The 20,992-nt window shown below is 54.3% G+C and overlaps 9 protein-coding genes across 9 annotated transcripts; 5 read left to right on the top strand and 4 right to left on the bottom strand.

Moving 5' to 3' along the window:
* Positions 1-199: 199 nt before the first annotated feature.
* On the bottom strand, positions 200-508 carry GCG54_00003366 (uncharacterized protein; the record flags this gene model as incomplete). The annotated part of the gene is made up of 1 exon (XM_045403439.1): positions 200-508. One exon carries the CDS (start codon positions 506-508, stop codon positions 200-202), a length of 309 nt encoding a protein of 102 aa, XP_045261720.1.
* A 1,131-nt stretch (positions 509-1,639) lies between these two features.
* GCG54_00003365 (1-phosphatidylinositol 4 5-bisphosphate phosphodiesterase 1) lies at positions 1,640-3,364 on the bottom strand (the record flags this gene model as incomplete). Its single annotated transcript, XM_045403438.1, has 1 exon — positions 1,640-3,364. The coding sequence occupies one exon, from the start codon at positions 3,362-3,364 to the stop codon at positions 1,640-1,642; it is 1,725 nt and encodes a 574-aa protein (XP_045261719.1).
* A 2,611-nt stretch (positions 3,365-5,975) lies between these two features.
* Positions 5,976-7,048, top strand: GCG54_00003364 (uncharacterized protein; the record flags this gene model as incomplete). The annotated part of the gene is made up of 4 exons (XM_045403437.1): positions 5,976-6,005; positions 6,085-6,113; positions 6,179-6,677; positions 6,734-7,048. The coding sequence occupies 4 exons, from the start codon at positions 5,976-5,978 to the stop codon at positions 7,046-7,048; spliced, it is 873 nt and encodes a 290-aa protein (XP_045261718.1).
* Positions 7,049-7,278: 230 nt separating this feature from the next.
* On the bottom strand, positions 7,279-8,474 carry GCG54_00003363 (2-dehydro-3 6-dideoxy-6-sulfogluconate aldolase; the record flags this gene model as incomplete). Its single annotated transcript, XM_045403436.1, has 6 exons — positions 7,279-7,372; positions 7,431-7,604; positions 7,654-7,716; positions 7,781-7,920; positions 7,990-8,137; positions 8,230-8,474. 6 exons carry the CDS (start codon positions 8,472-8,474, stop codon positions 7,279-7,281), a joined length of 864 nt encoding a protein of 287 aa, XP_045261717.1.
* Positions 8,475-9,148: 674 nt separating this feature from the next.
* On the top strand, positions 9,149-11,345 carry GCG54_00003362 (Pantothenate transporter FEN2; the record flags this gene model as incomplete). Its single annotated transcript, XM_045403435.1, has 12 exons — positions 9,149-9,361; positions 9,415-9,454; positions 9,521-9,580; positions 9,639-9,750; positions 9,810-9,944; positions 10,003-10,354; positions 10,416-10,461; positions 10,510-10,646; positions 10,699-10,812; positions 10,866-10,950; positions 11,009-11,113; positions 11,173-11,345. The coding sequence occupies 12 exons, from the start codon at positions 9,149-9,151 to the stop codon at positions 11,343-11,345; spliced, it is 1,572 nt and encodes a 523-aa protein (XP_045261716.1).
* Positions 11,346-11,681: 336 nt separating this feature from the next.
* Positions 11,682-13,171, bottom strand: GCG54_00003361 (uncharacterized protein; the record flags this gene model as incomplete). Its single annotated transcript, XM_045403434.1, has 2 exons — positions 11,682-12,216; positions 12,279-13,171. 2 exons carry the CDS (start codon positions 13,169-13,171, stop codon positions 11,682-11,684), a joined length of 1,428 nt encoding a protein of 475 aa, XP_045261715.1.
* A 550-nt stretch (positions 13,172-13,721) lies between these two features.
* Positions 13,722-15,791, top strand: GCG54_00003360 (Mitochondrial 2-methylisocitrate lyase; the record flags this gene model as incomplete). The annotated part of the gene is made up of 6 exons (XM_045403433.1): positions 13,722-13,828; positions 13,992-14,170; positions 14,233-14,659; positions 14,713-14,769; positions 14,876-15,276; positions 15,334-15,791. The coding sequence occupies 6 exons, from the start codon at positions 13,722-13,724 to the stop codon at positions 15,789-15,791; spliced, it is 1,629 nt and encodes a 542-aa protein (XP_045261714.1).
* A 616-nt stretch (positions 15,792-16,407) lies between these two features.
* GCG54_00003359 (Cytochrome P450 monooxygenase yanC) lies at positions 16,408-18,075 on the top strand (the record flags this gene model as incomplete). Its single annotated transcript, XM_045403432.1, has 1 exon — positions 16,408-18,075. The coding sequence occupies one exon, from the start codon at positions 16,408-16,410 to the stop codon at positions 18,073-18,075; it is 1,668 nt and encodes a 555-aa protein (XP_045261713.1).
* Positions 18,076-18,639: 564 nt separating this feature from the next.
* On the top strand, positions 18,640-20,859 carry GCG54_00003358 (Saccharolysin; the record flags this gene model as incomplete). The annotated part of the gene is made up of 3 exons (XM_045403431.1): positions 18,640-20,348; positions 20,404-20,607; positions 20,664-20,859. The coding sequence occupies 3 exons, from the start codon at positions 18,640-18,642 to the stop codon at positions 20,857-20,859; spliced, it is 2,109 nt and encodes a 702-aa protein (XP_045261712.1).
* Between the last annotated feature and the right edge of the window lie 133 nt (positions 20,860-20,992).

The raw sequence follows: 20,992 nt of genomic DNA, 5'->3' as shown, positions 1-20,992 counted from the left end.
CTGCGGTAAATAAAAAATGGCTGCCCGACTGACAAACACATTAGCTGTGAGAACATCGAAACAGGAACGAAGTGAGCAAGAGCTCCACCCAGACAGAGCATGAAAAAATCGATTCTTCCGGCTGCGCATCACATCCCTCCATTCATAACCCACACAATCCCCCAACTCGATACCCCTCAATTCCCAAAGTCGTTCTGGCTCAAGGATACTTGGACCGACAGCTTGAATCCGCCCCCGTCGCCCCCGCGCCCTGGCACCGCCTCCGCCAGTCGCAGTTATCAAAGCTCGACGCGCCGCCGTACGTCTTGACCTCGCACTCCTGGTACGTTGTGCTCGCGCCGTACTCGCGCTCCGCCTTGATCATGCTGCCGCCGAAGTGGTCGCACACGGACTTGGTTGCCCCGTTGTTGGGCACGCCGTTGCTGTCGTAGCAGTGGCAGTCGTTGTAGCTGGCGCACGCGGAGGCGTAGGCCGCGAAGGCGAGGGTGAGGATGGCGGCGGGGCGCATTGTGAAAGAAATCGTAGGTATTGTGATGGATGTTGTTGTGTCAGGGAATGGACGAATGTTTATATATGGCGGTCGAGTTGCTTATAATGAAGATGAAGGGATGGTCGATGCAGATTAGAATGACAAACCGGTGGGATGAAGTCAGTTAGGTTGCCATTTATATAATTCGCTCATTGTCTTGCGCTACATCTACGAGCATAAAGTATCGACTGGGTGAGATCATATGTCCCCGATCAGTAACGTTCAGACTGGACCTCGACTGACTCTGTCGACGTCTCCACATCCCATCCGGTCGCCAAGCATATCGGCAATGCCCTCCGTATTTCTTGTTCGGTGGAGCCATGCCTTTAAGTACGATCAGCACCAACACAAACTTCCTCCAATCGACTCTGTGCAACATCATTGATATCCTGACTCGCACCTTGTCCTCATGGTACGAGCTTCGCTAAGAATGTCGGCCCCTCCCCCATATACCGCTGCGCATATAGGCTCGTATAAACCTTTGTTCTGTTGAAATTTCTGCTCATACGCCCTTGGCTTCCATAAGACGTTAGAAATCTCTAGGGCGAGTGAGGTGGTGAGGGGCGGCATAGCAGTATATCGATTTGACACCAGGGACACTAGTGCCAACGGCTTCATTGAAGACTTCATCCTGTGTCTCTTAGCAACGACGTTAGACCTCTTCATCACGGAAATGCTGGCACCGCAGCGTTCCACTCACGGAAAAGGTTGTGGATATAATGTCAACGAACACCGCGCTACGAATACGCGCGAACTATGTCGTCGTACGACAAGACGTATCGCGAGGCTATGACTCGCGGTACCCTTGAACAACAGCCTGACACGAAGTCCAGGGCATGGAGGTAGACCGAGCTGGAGCACCACATTGGACTCCTTGGGATGGATGTCGTTGGCCAGAAAATCCAGGATTAGATGGAACCGATGCCGCTCGTACTAAACACTGGGGGTGATAACAGGGAGACGGAAAGTCTATTTGGACCTTGAGAACCATATGTAGATTTGACCCCAGTTGGTCTCACTCTCACCGCTAAAGATCCAAAGATGAATTCGAATCGCAACGAGATAAGGAAAAGTGACATATATTCATTAGACTACTACGGTCATCCCTCATTATGCATCAACAATCTCGAAGCGGACGAGAATGGAGCACGTTGTCTCTCTGCCCTTCAAGTCCAGCATTCTGATAAAGACCCAACCGGGTACGGTGTAAGCTAGGCGCACGGCACCGACTGCCAGCATCGGGTTCCTCGCGAAGCTGTCGTCGCTCTTAATGAGCATTCGCAAGAACACCATCTCGTTGTCTTGGTACTCCCACTCCAGCGTCTCGTCCCAAAGCGGTTCCGTCGGTGGCGGGTTCTCGCCCTTGTGCAAAAAGCCCGTGAGCTTGTGTTGCCTGTACCCTGCCGTCTTCCTCTTAGGGGGTTCCATGGACAGGTCATGCGGATGAACCAGAGTGCAGGTGAGGTAGGGCTTGATGGGCTCGTCGTCGTCACGTTTCGAAGGGATAGGCACGTCAGTGGCGCCACCAACGTGGAGACGCAGCTTCTTCTTGCCTCCAGAATCAAGATGGCCGGAGCCGCCAGCTCGGAGCGCGGCAGGCTTCAGGATGAAGCCCTCGGAACCACTAAAGAGGGCCTCGTTGAGTTGCATAGAGGCGCCAAATGTCTGCCAGTTGAGAGCGCAAATCTGAGCACCAATGCCCCAGAAAGGGACCGGATGGAGGTTCTTAGATGAGATGCGGGTGCCCTTAGGGAAGACGCGCATGAGGTGTTGGGCGTTGTGTCGGGAGATCTTGTCGCTCGCCTCGGGCATGTGGGAGGCGAGGCCAGACTCGGACACATTAATGAGGTGGTGGTGAGGCCCTTCTTTGAGAATGTCCTCGTACCAGGAGTTGTCGACTGGCTTGACGGACTGAGCGTAGACGCCGAGAGCCTCGAGCTCGGGGACGATGAGCGTCTTTGGGGCGGCTTTCTTCTTGGCCTTGTAGGCTTCGTGGTCCTTTTTCTCTTCCTCGTCCTCGTCGTCCGAGCTCGAGCTGCTGTCGTCAGGCTCGCCGGGGAAGTGGTACTCGACGATGAGCACGATCTTGTTGCCGAGCTCCTCGAGACGGACAGGGCTGTCGCCTTCCTGCTCCGCGTGGCCCTTCTCTCGCACCGCCTTGCTCAGCAACCTGTCGCCAAAGACTTCTTTCATGATCTGGACGAGGCGCATCTGCCCCTCTGGGTCGCAGTGGTTCTCCAGAGACAGAAGGATGGGGGCAGCCGGGTTAGGATCTCTCGCCTCCTGGTCGACGACATCGCGGATGGTCTCGCAGACGGCGCGGAAGGGGATGTGAGAGACCAGGGTGTAGCCGTGGGTGACCTTGGGCTCGTCCTTGTTGTCGGGGTTGTCCCAAGCATCAATCTCGACGCAGCGTGCACCAGCGCGCAGGGTGTCTTCGTAGGCCTCGGCCGAGGAGCTTCCATAAAGCTGGTGGGCCAGGAGGTAGGTGTTGTGGCTAGAGCTGATAAAGTACTCGGGCAACGGGTGGGACCTGTCGGTGAGTTCGCGCGGAACGCTGATGTGAGGCTTGTCGACGAGAGCCTGCAGGGCGCGGGAGGGCTGGTCCGAGTCGATGTCGGCCTCCTTGGAGGACAGAACCTTCTGATCGACCAGGAAGGACTTGATTGCGCGACTCACGCGCAGGCGGTGCTTGAGGTCGGAGTCGCGGGCGGCGTGGCCTCCACCGGCGAGGGTGGAGTGGTCCGTCTTCTCGCCGAGCTCTTCCTCATCCTCGGGGGCGCGCTTGGAGAAGGGATTGAGGTTGGCGAGCTTTGAGGTGATTTGCGCAGCCATGTTGAGGGGCGACAGGTGGGTTCTGACTCAGGATGCAGGGAGGGTGTCTGTCGTCTGCGCTCGAGCTGTGGCGCACGGAGTAGGTAGGGATATTTGAAGGGTCGAGGTGAGGTGAGGTGAGGTGCGGAGGTGAGATGATGGTGAAGAGGCAAGGAGGAGCGGCGGCAGGGAAAACAGACGACGTCAAGCTTGGCTGATGCACGCCGCGTCAGGTCGCAGCTGGTGTGGTGCCTTCCTTGAATGCGCCCCCAAAATGCCCCTCAGCTCCTTCTCAGAATGCGCCGGCGCGATGGAGGGGTTCTTTTGGTGTGGAGCCGATAATTGGAGAGCTGGTTGAGCTGTGGCCAATGGAAACCGCCAGAGACGACCTATTCAGGTTAGCTCACGCCTTACATAAGACAGATTAAAACGTGCCCCTCACCACCTTCTTGAAGTTCTTCGTCCACTGGTTCGTCTCATCCTCTGAATCCTTCCAGAGAACACCTCCCTCAGACGGGCATGGTCTTCTAGAACAAGCATCCAATTCTTCGACGCACCAAAGCATTTGAAATGGACACACGGGCTATGATGCTGAAAGCCTGCGCGATCTTCTTCAAGCCTGTGGCTGCCAGCGCATCTCGTCCGACATGGCCAACGCAACTGGGCGACTGCCGGTTCTTTGGGGCCGACGAGACCATTTCAGAGTCCGTTGCGACGATCGGCACTTTACCGCCGTCTTATCCTGGCTCAGCCGCAGAGGCTTCAACACGGCATCCTGTTTCGCTGGCTCCCCAGCTGGTCTCTCGCCCACACACAGCTGAGCTCAGCTGCGCGGCCCAATCAGCGCTCCAAGAGACTCCAGGCCAAGCAGTCGACCCCACGATGCAGTGGCAGCGTCGTCAGCGCCCAAGGATCAAGCCGAATCTCCAACATCACCCTCGCTGATGGATCCACTTCGGCGCCGTTCTACCGGCTCGGCATCTTCCTGCCCGGAACGGCACTCAGGGACTCTTTCAGCCTTGTGGGTCCGTCACACCGTGAACCTGCAGCCAGACCTTTCCACCCCCAGACATTGGCGTCTTCTTTTCTCCGATGCAAAGACGTCTTCCGTTTCCTCGTGTCATGTCAAGCGCTACTTGACTGTTTGGGATGTGCTGCTTGCGTCGTCGGAATGGCGGGGTCGCGGCACTGCACAATGAATTCTGTGACAAGAATCATAGGAATGATCGTGGCTTACAATCGAATGCTGCTGATGCGAGAAGCTTGGACGTCTAAGCCAGGATCCCCCTTCGCCGCATTCATGAGCTACCGCACGGAAAGGACTCCAGAGCCGCCTTTACCTTAATCTGGGCGCGAGCTTTCACTCCCATCAATGCCGTCTCGGGGCATGGTGAGGCGCGTGCGTTGTTCTCTTGTACGCTAGCCCAACGCGGGAGGCATTGCTTGGATATCTACTGGCGGGACTACCCAAGCTTTTCGATTCGAAACGACAAAGATATGGCCACCAAATCTGATTGAGCCATGGAAGCTGTGCGACCGAATGCTGTTCGCCAACTGCGCCCGCCGACACGTCTTGCTACCAACCCCTCGAGCTCCATTGGCGGTAGTGCATGCACCTCCAAGGGTCTTTGGGCGCCTTCTCGGTCGCTGATGGCTAGGCCCTCCAAGTCTGGGGTCTAACGGGGAGGTAAACATTGAATTGGCATGGCTGGCCAGACGAACCACGGGTAGCGCAACTGCACAGGGAACAAGCAGCAGGGGAGCTCGCAGGCGCCCTCCATCCGTCGAACCCAGCCAGATGGCTCCCTGCCGGCCGCTGTCGTCATCCTCAGCTTACCTTGTGCGTTATTTTTACCCGAAAGCGGCGAGCGGCACACCGCCAGACGCTCATGACGAGAAGCAAGCGACAAATCGTTTGATGGACGGGTTTTGATGGATGGCATGGCATGGCTGGGTGCATTGAGCATCATCAAGACAACACACATGCGACCGGGGACGAGAGGCGAGGAGGTGCAAATCGCATCGTGATCGACAGCGCAAAGGGCCACGGGATGAGCAATATCGCCTTTCGCCTCCCACCTCCCACGGTGTCCTCTGCTCGTCTCAGTCCAGTGCGGTCGCACAGCATGCGGGGTCCAGCAGCATTCCACCAAAGAACCCCCGTCCCACGCCGACGCGGGCCTCCGGCAGTAGTGTGCCCAACGATGACTCCCCAGGCATCCCAAGACCCTGTCGGCCTATTGCGTGCTCAAATGTGAGGGAATAAGCTTCTGAGGGAGCTTCGGAAGGGTTGCCCATGACGTCTGGAGCTGCGGCGTCACGGCGTCTTCCTTCTGTCGACCTAATTAACTGGGGGCGGGCTCGCTGCCTACTGCCGCTAAAGGGTGTCCGATTTGGGGGCCACAGGTTAGCTTTCCCCTCTCGTCGCAGAGATCGGCGCCTGGAGACCCGACGGCCAACGCCACACCCTTCTTCTCCCGTCCTCCACTTCTTTTTTCTCCATACTACGCTGATTCTCCAGGGTATTTACATGTGAGCCACCACGCCTTCCCACGTTTTGGGATCGCCCGTTCAACTTCGTCTTGTCGACTTGAGATATCCGGTGCAGTTGTGGCAGAGACTGGACGCCAAGATGGTCAACCCGGGCATTGTGTATCTTTTGGTGAGCAGCCCACGGACTTCAGGCGGCACTGCAGCGTCCCATTCCCCATTTCGTTCGCTAACCTGACTGGGATTATCAGATCTGCGTCGCCCTTCTTGTGACGGCCATGTAAGTCCTTCTCCTCGACAGACCAACAGCACCGTTCGGTTTCCACCTTACTGACCATCGCGCAGCGTCACTCACGTCTCGAGCTCGAGACTCTCCCTCCCGACCGCGCCGTTTTTGAGCTTTCTGCCCATCATCCTCCCCATTATTGGCGCCGTTAATGCCTTCTACCGTCCTCGCCTTCTCTTCAACGCCAGCCAGTCGCTCGCACGCACCGAGCAGCTGCTTCCGACGATCCTGCAGAGCTTGCAGGGAGTCTTGACAACCGCCATTGCCGTTCTCTTCCTTCAGTCTTCCCTTCCCGGTGCCGACTTGAACTGCGGACTGTCGACCACCTGGCAGCAAATGTTTGCTGGCAAGGATGAGTCTGCCGTTCGCCGCATCCAGGACAGCTTGGACTGCTGCGGCCTGAACAGCGTCAAGGACCGTGCCTGGCCATTCCGGGCAGACGCGCAATGCGCCCAGAGATACGGGCGTGACACCCCGTGCATGGGACCATGGCGCGAGGCAACGATTAGGAACTCGAGCATCGACCTGGGCATCGTCTTAGTCGTCGGTGTCTTGCAGGTGCGTTTGCCTCATCATGTGTATTTGGATATTGACGGCTGACTATCTGTCATCAGATTCTCACCATGCTTTACACACAAAGCGCCAGCAACTGGAGGCACGCGTGGTGGGCACAGGGCTGGCGACACCTCTCGGACCGCCCCATCGAGGAGCGTGAGCGCACCCGACCCCTCCTCACATCAGCCGCTGCCGCCGCCGCCGCCGAGGCTCCGAATGACAGTGGCGACGAGTCCGACGTGCCCGTGACATACCGCGATCTTAGCCCCCAGTACGGCACCACTGGCGAACCCCGTGGCCGAACCCGCACCGCCGCGGGCCGCATCGAGCCCTCGTCGCTGAGAAACGTGACAAACGTTTGGGAGGGCGACTAAAGCCTAGGCCGACCTACACCACCAATCCAATCAACCGCATGACGAACCGAATTTTTCTTCTTTCTCAAATCTTGCGTGTAAGACTTTAGCATTGCGAGCGAGGGATATTGCACGGAGTTAACGTGTTGCTTGTGGCGACAATGCTTGGCACGGCGTTGGGACGGAGTATTAGTGCTTAGTGTGGTACAAATTGTTACGTCTTTTTTCTTCATTATTTTGGGCTAAAAGCTTTACTGAAGTCTTGTTGAAATCTCGTTCATCGACGCCGCTTGTTTTGACATGCCAGCCAGAAGCAGAGCCAAGTCGCGGCCCGCCATGGCGAATCTGTCGATCGTCGTCGTCAGCATCAATCAAAAAGATTTATGTGAAAGTTTCTGCTTACCGAATAGGCGCATGTCGCTTCGCAAACTCTTCAAGCAGATCTGGCCTCGGCTCCAATCCTCCAAGTCCGACGAACACCTTGCGTCCGTCTACGCTCGCCTTCTCGGCTGCGCCTGCGATCTTGGCTACGGTCGAGTGGAATAGCTCCGAGTCGTACTGTCCGGGGATGCCTAGCCTAGTTACCGTTAGTCGAATCTTCTGTAAACGATGGGGGGAGGACATACTCCATGCAGAGGTCTGCGCACCCGATGAAGAGCGCGTCAATGCCGGGTACCGCGGCGATGGCCCTGGGAGACAGTATCAGAACGAGCTCGTGCTACTTTACTTTTCGGAAAAGGGATGTAGACATACTCCACGTTCTCCACGCCCTCTTTCGTCTCAATCATGGGCATTATCAGCACCTCGTCGTTGACGACTTCGGCGATGGCCGCGTAGGATAGTTGCGTGGTGTATTGGGTCATTGCGGTGACCATTGTGACTGAACGGTGGCCCTAATCACGGTGTTCCGTGTAAGCTGTCGAAGTGCTGGAGAGTATTGCAGAGGATGGAAAGCAACTCACGAGGGGAGGGAACTTTGACGCGTCGACGCACATCTTTGCCTGTTCCACGGTGTTGACGTGCGGGACGATGACGGCCTGCGCGCCGGAGTCGAGGCAGCGGGAGATCCATTCCTGGGAGCATGTTGGGACGACTACTGTAGGCGTGATTCTGCAGGAAAGAAGAGCAACCGTCAGTAATTTGAACAGTTTTTCGGCTGTACCCATCTATGATCATGTTTGAGGGAATGGTGCTGTCCTCACCCCACGTTCAGACACGCCACAGCGATATCCTTCATCGTCTCCATGCTCATGGCCATGTGCTCGAGGTTCATCAGCACGGCCGAGTAGCCCGCGCGCTTAGCGACGAGGGGCATCTCGGTGGAGAAGGCGACGCGCAGGCCGAAGGAGTGCGCGAGGCGGTTCTGGCGCATGAGGCTCTTGACGAGGTTCGGGCGGACCGTCTCGCGGGCCAGGGCGAGCTGGTCGGGTCGCACTGTAGAGGACATTGTCTTGGCGGTCTTGGTTGAGACGGGTATGTGTTCTGAGCGCTCACTGACTGACTGGGATTTGAGATGAATAGGAGGAGAAAAGGCGCAGATACAATCTAGAAGATGTTCGAGAGTTGGCTGGCCTCATTGCTGTGGCTGTTTTAGAGAGGACAGACGCGTTAATTCGTACCCCGACGTCGGCCGATGGACGCCGGCCACCCCGGCGGACGGGGGTGCTTATCCGGGGACCGGGGGGTGGTGTCGAATGATAAGAATGCGGGGAAAGCGATCGGGGGGAGAAGAAAGGGGAATGCGTCGGACGACGCCCGACGAGAGGGGCGTAATGTGTGTTTGACGCAGCTTATCTTCGGCCAGGATTCCGAAAGATTGAGGGGATCCACCGGGGGTGTTAAGGTCTTGGCTTGCACTTTTGATCTGCTGATACTGTTGATAACATGCAGTTGGATGGGAGATGCAGCATGGTAGGCCAGGGGGATTAGTTTGGTGTGGTAGCTGGTTATCATTAACCCGTAGTCTTTTAGGAGGATAATAAAACTTACATTATGGAGTGGAAGTTCATTGTCCAAGGTGTGCCTCGGTGTCGAAACTCCCACCGGCTTTTACTTTATTGGTTTGCGGAAGCCTTTATTAAAGACTTTCGTTATTCAGTTGGCACACAAGGCGACTCAACCATGGACGGCAAGAAGAGCCACGAGGTCAACTCGGCCATGTCTCCCGCTGCTTCTGACGTCGGCGTCGGGGCGCACGAGGCGCACAACGTCTCTTTTGGAAAGAAGATTTTGTATCATCTATGGGATGCTGACCAGCATCTGAAGAGTCCGCAGGAGAGGGCTCTGGTGAGGAAGTTGGATTTTGGGATTCTTATTTGTGCGACGTTGGGATGGGTGAGTTCTCCCCTCCGCCGTTGCCTCTTTCGAGTTGCTGACAAGTTTGATAGTGGATGAAATACATTGACCAGAGCAACATCACCAATGCATGTGAGTAGCTCCTTTCGAAGATGAGACTTGACGAGAGATTATTAGTGTGCTGACAAGAAGCGATAGATGTGAGCGGCATGAAGGAAGATTTGAACATCAAGGGGAACGAGTACACATACATGCTAAGTAAGTGTTCAAAGTAACCGACGGAGATGAAGTCGTCTAACAGAGTTGTGTTCTGAAGTGTGTTACACCATCGCCTTCGCTATCATGCAAATCCCAGCAAACATGATCGCACTCAAAGTCCGTCCTCGTATCTGCCTCGTGGTCTGCGAGCTAGGCTGGACAGCATTCACGTAAGATTCCATCTTCAGCATACTGTTGTTTGAAGAGATGGCTAACTCGGAATTAACAGCTTCGCGCAGGCTGCAGCCCAAACAAGCAACCAAATGTACGCCTTCCGCTTCATGGTCGGCCTCTTTGAAAGCCCCTTCTCGCCCATTATAATCTTCCTCCTCGGATCGTGGTACACAAAGACAGAACTCGCAAAGTAAGCCCCACAACATACCTATCCCAAAGCCCGTCCAGAAAGCTGACTTGACCCAAAGACGCGTCGCCGTCTGGCACGTCACCGGCTTCTTCGGCCAAGCAACCTCGGGCTTCCTCCAGGCCGGCATCCACAAGGGCCTCGACGGACACCTCGGCATGGCGGGCTGGCGCTGGATGTACATCATCTGCGGGTGCATGAGCCTGCCGATCGCGCTGTCCGTGTGGTTCCTGCTGCCGGATTACCCGCACAACACGACGGCGTGGTACATCACCGAGGAGGACAAGCAGCTCGCGATGCAGCGCTCCGCGAAGCTGGGCCGCGTCGAGATCACGGGCGTCATGGACCTGAAGCTCGTCAAGCGTATGTTTGGGAACTGGAGGTGGTGGGTTCTGTGTCTGATGTACATCTTTGTGAGTCTCCCCCTGTTGTGGATGAAGTGTGTAGCGGGAGAATGCTGACTGTTGCTGGTAGTATGGAAACTCGTGCCAGGCGAATAACTATTTCGCCATCTACCTGCGTATGTTTTCCAGTTGGGGAGGACCAAGTTGAAGCTAACGGATGATAGGCGAGAACGGATACAGCGTCACCCAGCGCAACGTCATCCCGGCCTGCGCCAACCTCGTCACGATGGTGACTGACTTTTCGTGGGGTTTCATGTCCGATCTGACAGGGAATCGACCTATGTGGATGGTTGGCCCATTGGTAAATATCCCTCTCGTCTCCACCAGAGGGAACTACTGACAAGGCCTCATAGCTCGGCACCACCGTCGTCGGCTCCTCCATCCTCACCGCCTACCCCGCCTCCGACGGCGCTCGCGTTGCGGGCTTCTTCTTGGTTGCCTGCGGTTATGTCACCGCCGTGACCTGGGTCAGTAACTCCTTGAATCTATGAGTTGATATGCCAAGCTGACTGGGAGATAGACCTGGGCCAACGAGGTCAACAACGGCAACGCCGAGGAGAGGGCCTTGACGATTTCCAGCATGAACGGATTGTTCTACGCAACGAGTGAGCTACCCACTATTGACTTCGGAAAGACTTTTGCAACTAACTGTATCCTGCGCAGACTCTTTCCTGCCGATTCTCATCTTCCCCCAGACCATGGCTCCCAAGTTCGAGCGAGGGTTCCCTTCGATTCTGTCCTTTGCGCTTGCTGCGGTGGTACTCGTCCGTAAGTCAAACCCACGTCCTACACGAAAACAACAAGGCGTGCTAACGAGCGTTCGGCAGTTGTCGCGGACTTTCTGCACAAACGGCAGCTCCGGCAAGAGGCTGCGGCAGTTGCGAACCAACCGGCTTCCGAGGCCCAGGTCACGGATCCTGTGGATGCTCGAGAGAAGGAGATTGAGAACAAGTTGGTAGGCGCTGTGGAGCCTGTTCGCAACTCTGCTACCATTATTTGAGGTCGGAAGATGAAATCGGGTTGCGGTTGATGATTGAGTGAATAATTACAGAACAAGTATTGAGGATTTTAGAAGGATTTACTTGAGATTATGGCAGTTTGAGTATTAATGAGAGATTGTTCATTACACTCAGGAGTTCTATCTTCCTTCATAGTGTGACGCTTTGCTTCCAAAATCTGCGACAGCCTCGACGTGATCCACAACGGAGACAGACTCCCTTCGGGATGTTACTTACCACTAAGGTTGGATACTGGGTTCATTTCAAGAGGAGCAGACCCACATAGAACTTTGGCTGCGATCAGTACATGAAATTTCAATCTGCGATGTCCAATTCGACTACCGGATTCCAATAGTTACAGGGCTACTCAAGTCTTCTCCCTTCTCGATCCTTTCCCGAACGTCAACAATAGTAGCCCCCAGTCTCTCGATTCCCTCTTTGATTTCCGCAACCTCATGCCACGCCCAGCAAAGTCTGATGCATCGGGCAAACCCATCTTCTGCTTCAGCCCGAGAGATGCTGCTCTCATCTCCAGTGACGGTGAACATGTGTCCAAAGGCAACGCGCAACTGTTGATCCTTTAGCGCAATCGCGGCTACGTTCTTGGCGACGGGAAGGTCGTCTGGTAGCCTGAGGTACGTGAAGAATCCCCCCGCCGTCGCTGAACCTGCGTCTTTGGGCCTGTTCACTTCAACACGAACCCCGAGAGGAACCAGGATCTTTTCGATGGCGGTCATGAGCGCATAATATCTCTCTCGGTACGTGGGAATGAGCGTGTCTTTGATGTGGGACTGGAGCTGTCCGCTTCGAAGCATTTTGTCAACAAAGGTCGAGGTGAGGTGCGAAGGAGCGCCGCCTGAGCTTGAAGAGCCGCTGTTTTAAGCCCATTAGTCAAAGACTGGACAAGAAAAGGAGGAATTCCACTCGTGACTTACACCTCTCCTAGCTCCTTGGCAAAAGCCGGCGTGCTCTCCGCCCATCCGACTCGAACACCAGGCCCAATGACTTTGGAAAAGGAGCCATTGCTCAGGGTATTTCCGAATTGGTTGCAGCCAGGCATCCCTCGGTCGATGTCGACAAGACGAGGAGGCACAGTGGCTACGGCGTCAATAGGAGCAGCGGCATCTTCCGGCCAGCTCAGGAAGTCGTAGACATCGTCTGAAATGACGAGCGCGTCGTATTCGCGAGCAAGGCTGACAAGATCCTTTCGCATCTGTATAGAAAGAGTCTTTGCGCTGGGATTGGAGAAAGTTGGGACAAGGTAGATGACGTATTTGTAGATTTTCGGGTACGTCTTGCCTGTCTTGATCGTCGGGGCATGTAGTTCTCCAGAAGCCTTTGCCTTTTCCAATGCTTGTGCCTCTGCAACTTCCAGCTCCCGGCGAAGAAAAGCAATATCTAGGCCCTCCTCGTTGTCCTCGGGGACGCCTTTCAGCTTACCCTGGAACCCATTGTCTTCAAAGATGGGGCATGCAAGGAAGTATGTCGGCTCAACCATGAAGATCTTGCGCGTGTAGAGCGGATCGGTGAATTTCAACAGGACGTTGGCCAGGTTCCCCGAGGCGCCGTTGCTGATACTTATTCTTTCGAAATCAGCTGGCGTCCCGTAGACCGAGGAGAGCCATTCTGCCACGCTTTTGCGGAGAGGAGGATGTCCGACGTGAGGACCGTAGACGAGCGCGGCGGCTATCTCGGTGTCTGAAGTGAGGACCTGGTTGGCGCCCTCGAGAAGACCGCTTGCTGCGAAGAGACGGGGTGACGGCCATCCCAGCTGGAGATTGATGAGACATGTCGGCTTGACGGTGTCGCTGGCGATGTTGCTGCCCATGTTGATTGATGTGAGTATTTCGCAAAACTAGTGAGTGCTTGGAAAGGTCGGAGGATACTGAGCTAATTCTACAACTGTCTGCTGGATATGACGGTCGGACAACACGGCTTACACGGCTGTTGACTGAGTTTCCCGGCCCCTCCCCCTCGTTGCCGGGAGTCTCTTATCGGGAGATGTTCCCCGATGGTTGCCGGGGACCCTTGCAGAGTTGTCGGGCGCTAGGGGCCCACTCCGACAGTATCCCGACGCCCGACCGATGGGTTGTCCTTGCCTATCGCCTATCACTGAGACGGTGCACATTGATGGCGTGGTTGAGGCCCAGCATCGATAGGGAATAATGAGGGAATGGGATGATTTAATGGTGTCCGACGTCGGGTAAGGTAGGCCGAAGGGCTTGTTCATCAGTGTAATCGCGAGATGATGGCAAAAAGGACCGTTGCCCACGCACGAGAACAACATAAGGTAAGGTAGTAAACATCCCAGATTCTCACTGGGCTTTATCATCGACTACTCTGTATCGCATCTTGAACTCCATCAAACTATATGAAAGATGTCTCTGAAGTGGCCCGACGTTAAATCTGAGAGCGATGCCTTCGCGGCAGAGGTCAAGGAGATTGAGGCGTGGTGGGAGACCGATCGGCAAAAACACATCAAAAGGTTTGCATCTTTCCATTAAACACCCCTATATGAACCTTACTTTTTATCTAACCACCCCTCCATCAATTCCGTTTCGCCAAGACCAGGCTCATTAGCATTGTTGATCACAGTGACTGGGTGATGAAGTGGGGTGTTCGTATTTGTTCCGTCTAACTTGTAACAGACCATACACGGCCAAGTCTATTGCTGCATTGAGGAACGTTGGTTTCAAAATCGAGTATGCCTCAAGTGTTCAGGGAAGGAAGCTTTGGCGTATTCTGAATGAGCACAATGACAATGGTACATACGAACTTACATTCGGAACGACTGAGCCCCTGATTGCGAAGGAGATGGCAAAGACAAGTATGAAGGATGACCACGAGAACTGTGATGGCTTGCTTTTCCAGTCAACTAACATTGAAAAGTGCAAACTGTGTATGTATCCGGCGCGCTTTGCGGGCTATCACAAGCCACCTGGCCGGGTGAAGACCATGCCGACTATCCTGCCGATCTCGTGCCATCTGTCGTCAAGCGCATCTTCAACACCCAACTATTCCACGACCAGCGACAGACACAGTTGAGGATGAGGTACAGCGAAGCAGACCGCGAGGCGCTCGAGTGCATCGACTACATGCTGCCCATTGTCGCAGACGCCGATATGGGATTCGGCACATTGACTGGATGCATGAAGCTGACAAGGAGCTTTGTCGGGGCCGGTGTCGCGATGATCCATATCGACGATCTGGCAATGGGTCTCAAGAAGTTTACCAATGGCGAAGGGCGAACCATTGTGCCAACTTCAGACTACTTGTCCAGGCTGACCACCGTCAGAATGACCTTCGACATTATGGGGTGAGTATGCCAAAGCAACAGCAAAATGGATACGTTCTAATCACATTGCATAGCGCAGACACCATGCTTCTCTGTCGATGTGATAGCGACCATGCCGAGTTCATCACAAGGTGAGATATTACCTTCCCCTTCCTTTCCAATTACCATCTGTGACTTCGAATTTCCGTTTTGGTTGTCTCTCATGTCCTTCGACACGTGTGCTTACCTCTTGACAAGCGTGATTGACCCCCGAGACCACCCTTATGTGCTCGGCGCGACGAAGCCGGTTAGCTCCTTCATCCAAGCAATCGAGGAGGGTAAGGAATCTGGAAAGGATTATCTTACCGTCAAGTCCGAGTGGAAGGCCTCTGCCGGCCTCATGACATTTGATGAAGCTGTCAAGTTCGTGGCAACTAAAGAACAATACGAGGCATACATGACCGAGGTCGTCGACAAGACAGTTGCATTGCAGGACCGGCGAGCTGCCGCCAAGCGTATTGTCGGTCAGGATATTGCATTCGACTGGGAACTCCCCAGGACGCCCTTGGGCCAGTACATGTGGCAATGGTCCACCAAAGCTGTCATCGACCGATGCATTCTCGCCGCACCTCTCGGTGATGTGACGTGGAGTCGTCAGGGTGCGTTTGGTTGAAACATCACAAAGCACATGCGTTAGAAGCTGACATTCTTATTAGACAAACCAAGTGCATCCTCCCGCGAGCCCCCTCACTTGACTGACGAACAAACGCTAACCCTCTTCCCAGACAAGAAAGACATGCACGAGTTCCACACAGCCCTCCGCGAGGCGTACCCGAACCGTCTCTTCGCCTTCGGATACACGGGTGCGTATGACTTCAGCAAGGGAGGATACTCACCGCAGGAGGTCGAGACGTTCCCGGCCGACATTGCCAAGATGGGCATCGTGTGGCAGGTCCAGCCAATCTGGGCGACCCAGGGCCTCAGTCTGCACGCCAAGCAGTTCGCGGAGAAGTTCAAGAAGGAAGGGATTGCGGGCTACATGCGGGAGGTTGCCGCCCCCTCCATTGCCGGCATGGCGACGGATAAGTACGGAAAGCCGACGTCGCGTGGGGGTTATCTTGCTGATGCCTTCTTCGATGTCGTGGCCGGAGGGGATATTACTGAGATTGCTTGATATTAGGAAGGATACTCGCAGATCCCTCTGGCATTACGGGCTGTGCATATGTGCTTAGTTGCCGTGTTGGATTCCCTGTCTGGCAATATGCGGTACACGGTTGCGGTCGCAACCCTGTTTCTCACGCTCAATTGATGAATACGCAAGTTGCAGACGCGCGATGCAACGAGAAGCATCAGGCCGCACCCGGCAATGTGATAATTGGCATGCAGCGCGCATCTTTACTGAGCGGCGAATGAGGAGTTGTCTAATTGAAATGCTGGTCTGATAGCTACGTCGGACTGTGAGCCAAGACCTTTGGGTAACACAGCTGCCAGTTGTCCTATTGGATGAGACAAGCATGCATTGTCTCTCACGTCTGACATGCATCGCAGCTCACTGCTCCCGCGGGCCGCTCGGCAGGATTTATGCTTCTCCACAAACGAGGAGCCACGGATACACTGCCAGAAATTGATTGCACTTTTTGTGACGCCTTCCGTCAATGGCTTTTTCTAAGTGATGCTTCTAATGTTTTAAAAACATACTGCTCGCGTCTGATGGTGAGCGCATCGCAGCTTGGGATTGTCTCATCAAGACAGACTAAGCATTCTTCCCTTGCCCCAACCACATAACCAACATGAACTCTACTACACTCAATATTACGATTTTCAGCGATGAGCTGGACCGCAAAGAAAGTCTGTTGGCATCAATCGCTTCTCAGCAAGTCTTTCTAGTCGCTTCCTTCTTGGTTGCCTGCTTATTCTATGCCCATCATGCATCGCGCTCCAAGCTCCCTCTCCCTCCTGGTCCCCCTGGATGGCCCGTAATTGGCAACCTCCTCAAGTACCCAGACAGCCGAAGATGGCTAACAGAGTACCTTTGGAAGTTCAACTATGGCCCCTTAGTCTATCTCAACATTTTGGGGAAACCCATGGTTGTCTTGACAACCGTGGAAGCAACACATGAGCTTCTCAACAAGAGGGCAGCCAAGTATTCCGGACGTGATCTGAGCGTCATGGCTGGTGACTTGGTATCGAAAGGTTACAACCTCATCTTCCGCCAGTATGATGCTCGGATGCGTCTACATCAGAGGTTGAACGTGGCTGGGCTGAACCCACGTTCTGCTGCGCTCTACGACCCAGTCCTACGTCTCGAGTCTCTTCAGCTCCTCCACGACATCCTCACAGAGTCCAGAGCTCAGCCAGGCTCTGAGGGAGACCAGACTCCGCGTCCCTTCAACCCACGATGGTACTTCCAGCGAGCCAATGTTGGAAGTCTCCACGTCATTCTTTATGGAGACCGCCTTGTCAAAGAAGACCCCACTACTGCTGGCAAGATGGACTTCCTCCTCACCTGCCCGACACTCCAGGCCCTTCAGAACCCACCCCTTGTCGACATTTTCCCTTGGTTGAAGTCCATTCCCTATGCACTATCTCCTTGGAAGCTGCGTGCCGAGTCCATGTTCAAGGAAGAAGAGGCATATCACCTCCGCAACCTGCGCAACGCAGTGAACCAGCCCGGGTACAATGTCGCGAAGCAGGTGGCCGATAGTGCGAAGCGCTTGAACATGGAGCTGAGCGACACAGAGATCAGTTGGGTCATTGGGACGCTGTTTCTTGCCAACGGTGACACCAGCCCGACCTTCATCACTTGGTTCCTGGTGATGATGATCAATTACCCTCGAGTGATGCACAAAGCCCAGCAAGTGCTGGACGAAGTTGTCGGACGTGATCGTCTGCCCACGCACGATGATCGACCGCGGATGCCATACATCGACGCCATCATTGACGAGGTGATGCGTTACCGTCCCGTCGTCCCCTCTGGAGTCGACCACCTCTCCGTGGAGGAGGACGAGTACATGGGCTACAGGATTCCCAAGGGCACTATAATTGTCACCTCCCAATTCTCCCTCGCCAGAGACAAAGCTGCTTTTGGTGCGGATGCCGAGGAGTTCAGACCAGAGCGGTGGTTGGAGAGGAACGATCTTCCGATCATAGGCTTTGGAAACGGGCGACGGGTCTGTCCTGGAAGGCATGTCGCGAAGGAAATCTTATGGATCATGGTGACTCGTCTGCTGTGGGCTTATGAGATGGAAGCGCCCATTGACCCAGAGACGAAGAAGAAGAAGGTCATTGACGACAGGGACACCGTACCGGTGGGGATCGTCATTGGCCCCTCGCCATTTGAGGCTGTCTTCACGCCAAGAGGCAAGTGGGTGGAGGATATCATCGAGAATGACTTCAACAATGCGGACTTTGATGTAAACAGGATCATGGAGGATGTGGCAAGGTCTAAGGGTCTCTAGGGAGAAAGGTGTTGACGTCGGAGTTGCGGGTTACTGTGAACAGTCATCGTGGATGATACTGTCAAGATCAATTTCCGACAATCTTTCTTTCCCTGATGTATCACGGCAGATGATGAGATATGTGGTAGACTTTGAGGGTTGGATACTTTCCGTGGCCCAAGTTTGCGGGATGTCTGCGTAGTGGTAAGCGTTGCATTCGGCAGCGCTCCTCGTCAGGGGGGAAATGTCTCTACCGCTCATTATCTATTATTGATCCTAGAGCTGGCCGTCACGCGTGCATGAACTCATTCCTACAGGGGCAGGAAGTAAGAAAAGCGACTTAGGCCTACTGTTACGTCGAGTCTTGTGACTTGAGATGCGCGGATACGCGGCACATGCACCCAATCAGGCTTCCGCCCTGATCGATAGGATCGAATCCCCCTCTTCTTACTGCATATCCAAAACCACTACTTATATCGACCAGATTCGAATCTCGTGACAGGAAATCATTCACATAAGTACTCATATAACTATCACAAAAACACATAGCACAGTTCAGTGTATGGTACTATGACAGCAGCCAGAATGACGACGACAAATATGATCCCTTCTCAGGAGCCTCCTCGTCTCATAGCAGCGAAGGATGTTGTTCCAATTATTAAGCAGGTCATTAAAGAGCAAACCGACACTTGGAATCATGTGGCCGCGACTATCAACCCTGCATCGGCAACATTTGACACCGCCATCCGGCCATTGATCAATGTGGACAATGAGACCCAAGGTCGAATAGCTGTCATTGCAATGCTGCGCTACGCCTCTCCGGACCAACTAGCTCGTGAGGCATCGGACGCAGCCATTAGACTCTTGCGACAATGGGACGCCGAGAGGATAGCGAGAAAGGACTTTTACCATCTGCTCAAGGCTGTTGAGGATAAATCTGAAGATGTCCACTTCGAAGACGCCAAGTTCCTCAGAAGCAACATCCAGCAGTTCACGAGGGGTGGCCATGGGCGTCTTGACCAGGATCAGGTGGCAGTCTACTTGAACAGGAGAAACCAAATCGACGAGCTGAGACAGCAGTGCAACCGGAACTATCGAAATGATGATGGCGGCCTATGGCTTTCTCTAGACGAACTTGAAGGGGTGCCTGCGGAGGACCTCGCTCGCTTCTCGGGGAGTCAAGACTCCACGGATGTCAGTACCAAGGATAAGGCGTTTGTACGTTTCACGAGAGCAGATGTAAACGCCGTCCTGCAGTACGCCACAGCACCGTCAACCCGAAAGGAAGTCTACGTTTCCAACGAAAGCAAGGTCCCGGAGAACGTCGACCTGTTCAAGCAGGTCATCGACTTGCGAGACGAGAATGCGAGGTTGCTGGGGTACGAAAACCACGCGGCGTTTCGACTGGAGGCTCGTGTTGCCAAGGCCACAACGTGGGTGAATGGCTTCCTCGATGAACTCGAGGATGTCCTTCTGCGAAAAGGAAGAGAAGAGATGGCGTCGCTTTTGGAAATACGAAAGAAAGACGTCCCGCAAGACAACGACTCGATGCCCCCTTGGGACTACGATTACTACAATCGCCTGATGCAAGAACGGATCGATGTCAAGCACGGCCGGATCTCTGAGTACTTCCCACTAGACTACTCCGTCTCAGCAATGCTGGATCTATTCGCCTCTTGTCTGCAACTTCGATTCGTTCCCTTGACGGCCGACCAGAAGAAGGACGTGGTCTGGCATGACGACGTCCAGGTATGGGCAGTCTGGGACGAAAGAGACGCCTCCAAAGGCGTGTTTGTCGGCTACTTGTACACGGATCTCCTTATCAGACCCAAGAAGCATCAAGGCTCACAAAATGTCAATCTTCAGTGTGGGTATCTGAGACCGGACGACACTAGGGTCTACCCGGCGACGATTCTGATGTGCGCCTTCCCTCGTCCAACCACAACCGGTTGCGCTTTACTCAAGCATAGCGAAATTGTGTCTCTGTTCCATGAGCTGGGCCACGGTATGCACGATCTTGTGTCGAGGACTCGCACTGTTATGGTCCATGGACACCGCATGCCGCCTGACTTCTTTGAGGTCCCCAGTGTCATGTTGGAGAACTGGTGTTGGATGGCAGACGAGCTCAGGCATATGAGCTGCCATTACACCAGATTGAACCCCGAGCTTTTGGATGATTGGCGCCGAAAGAATCCGGGCCAGCCAGACCCGCCCGAGAAGATACCTGATGAACTTCTGGGGCCTCTTGTCAGAAGCAGGAATGTGAACAGGGCGCTCTGGCTGTTGCGTCAGCTGTAAGTCATGCCGCCATACCCTTTGCTGGATACTGTTTTAAGACTTGATAATTAGTGCCTTCGCCCGCTTCGATATGGCCGTTCACAGCCCCGCCACTCACGAAGAATGCCTTCACCTGGATGTTGCGGAAATATTCAATGACACAATGGAGAGGCTCCGACTGCTTCCCAACCCCGACGCTAAAGACAGAGGACATCCTCAGTCCAACTTTCATCATATGGTTTCTGGAATGGACGCAGGGTATTACTCATATCTATGGTAAGTCTATCGAGGCAAGATTGATTTTCCAAGGAGCTGATGTTGGCACCAAATAGCGCAGCAGTATTCGCTGCAGACATCTTTCACCACAATTTTGTGGAAAATCCGCGCAGTCAAGAACGATGGGAGAGATATCGTCAAGGAATACTTGGGTTTGGTGGAAGCCGTGACGAGATGGAGATGCTGGAGGAATTCCTGGGTCATAAGCCTAGTTCTGAGTATCTGTTTGATAGTCTTCTAGGCTTGGATTAGATACCTGATATGGGCAATTTAGCTGCCTTTCTAGTTATTTCTAATGCGCGGTCTGCATAAAAGCCACATAGGTGCTCTTTACTGTTCACCTTGACATGGATGAAAATGTGGAAACGCCCAAATATATGCATGC

This window comes from Colletotrichum gloeosporioides (genome assembly GCF_011800055.1).
Source record: "Colletotrichum gloeosporioides strain Lc1 chromosome Unknown consensus_63, whole genome shotgun sequence".
NCBI lineage: Eukaryota > Fungi > Ascomycota > Sordariomycetes > Glomerellales > Glomerellaceae > Colletotrichum > Colletotrichum gloeosporioides.
The sequence above is the reverse complement of the archived record's forward strand: the minus strand, read 5'-3'. Positions and strand labels throughout refer to the sequence as shown.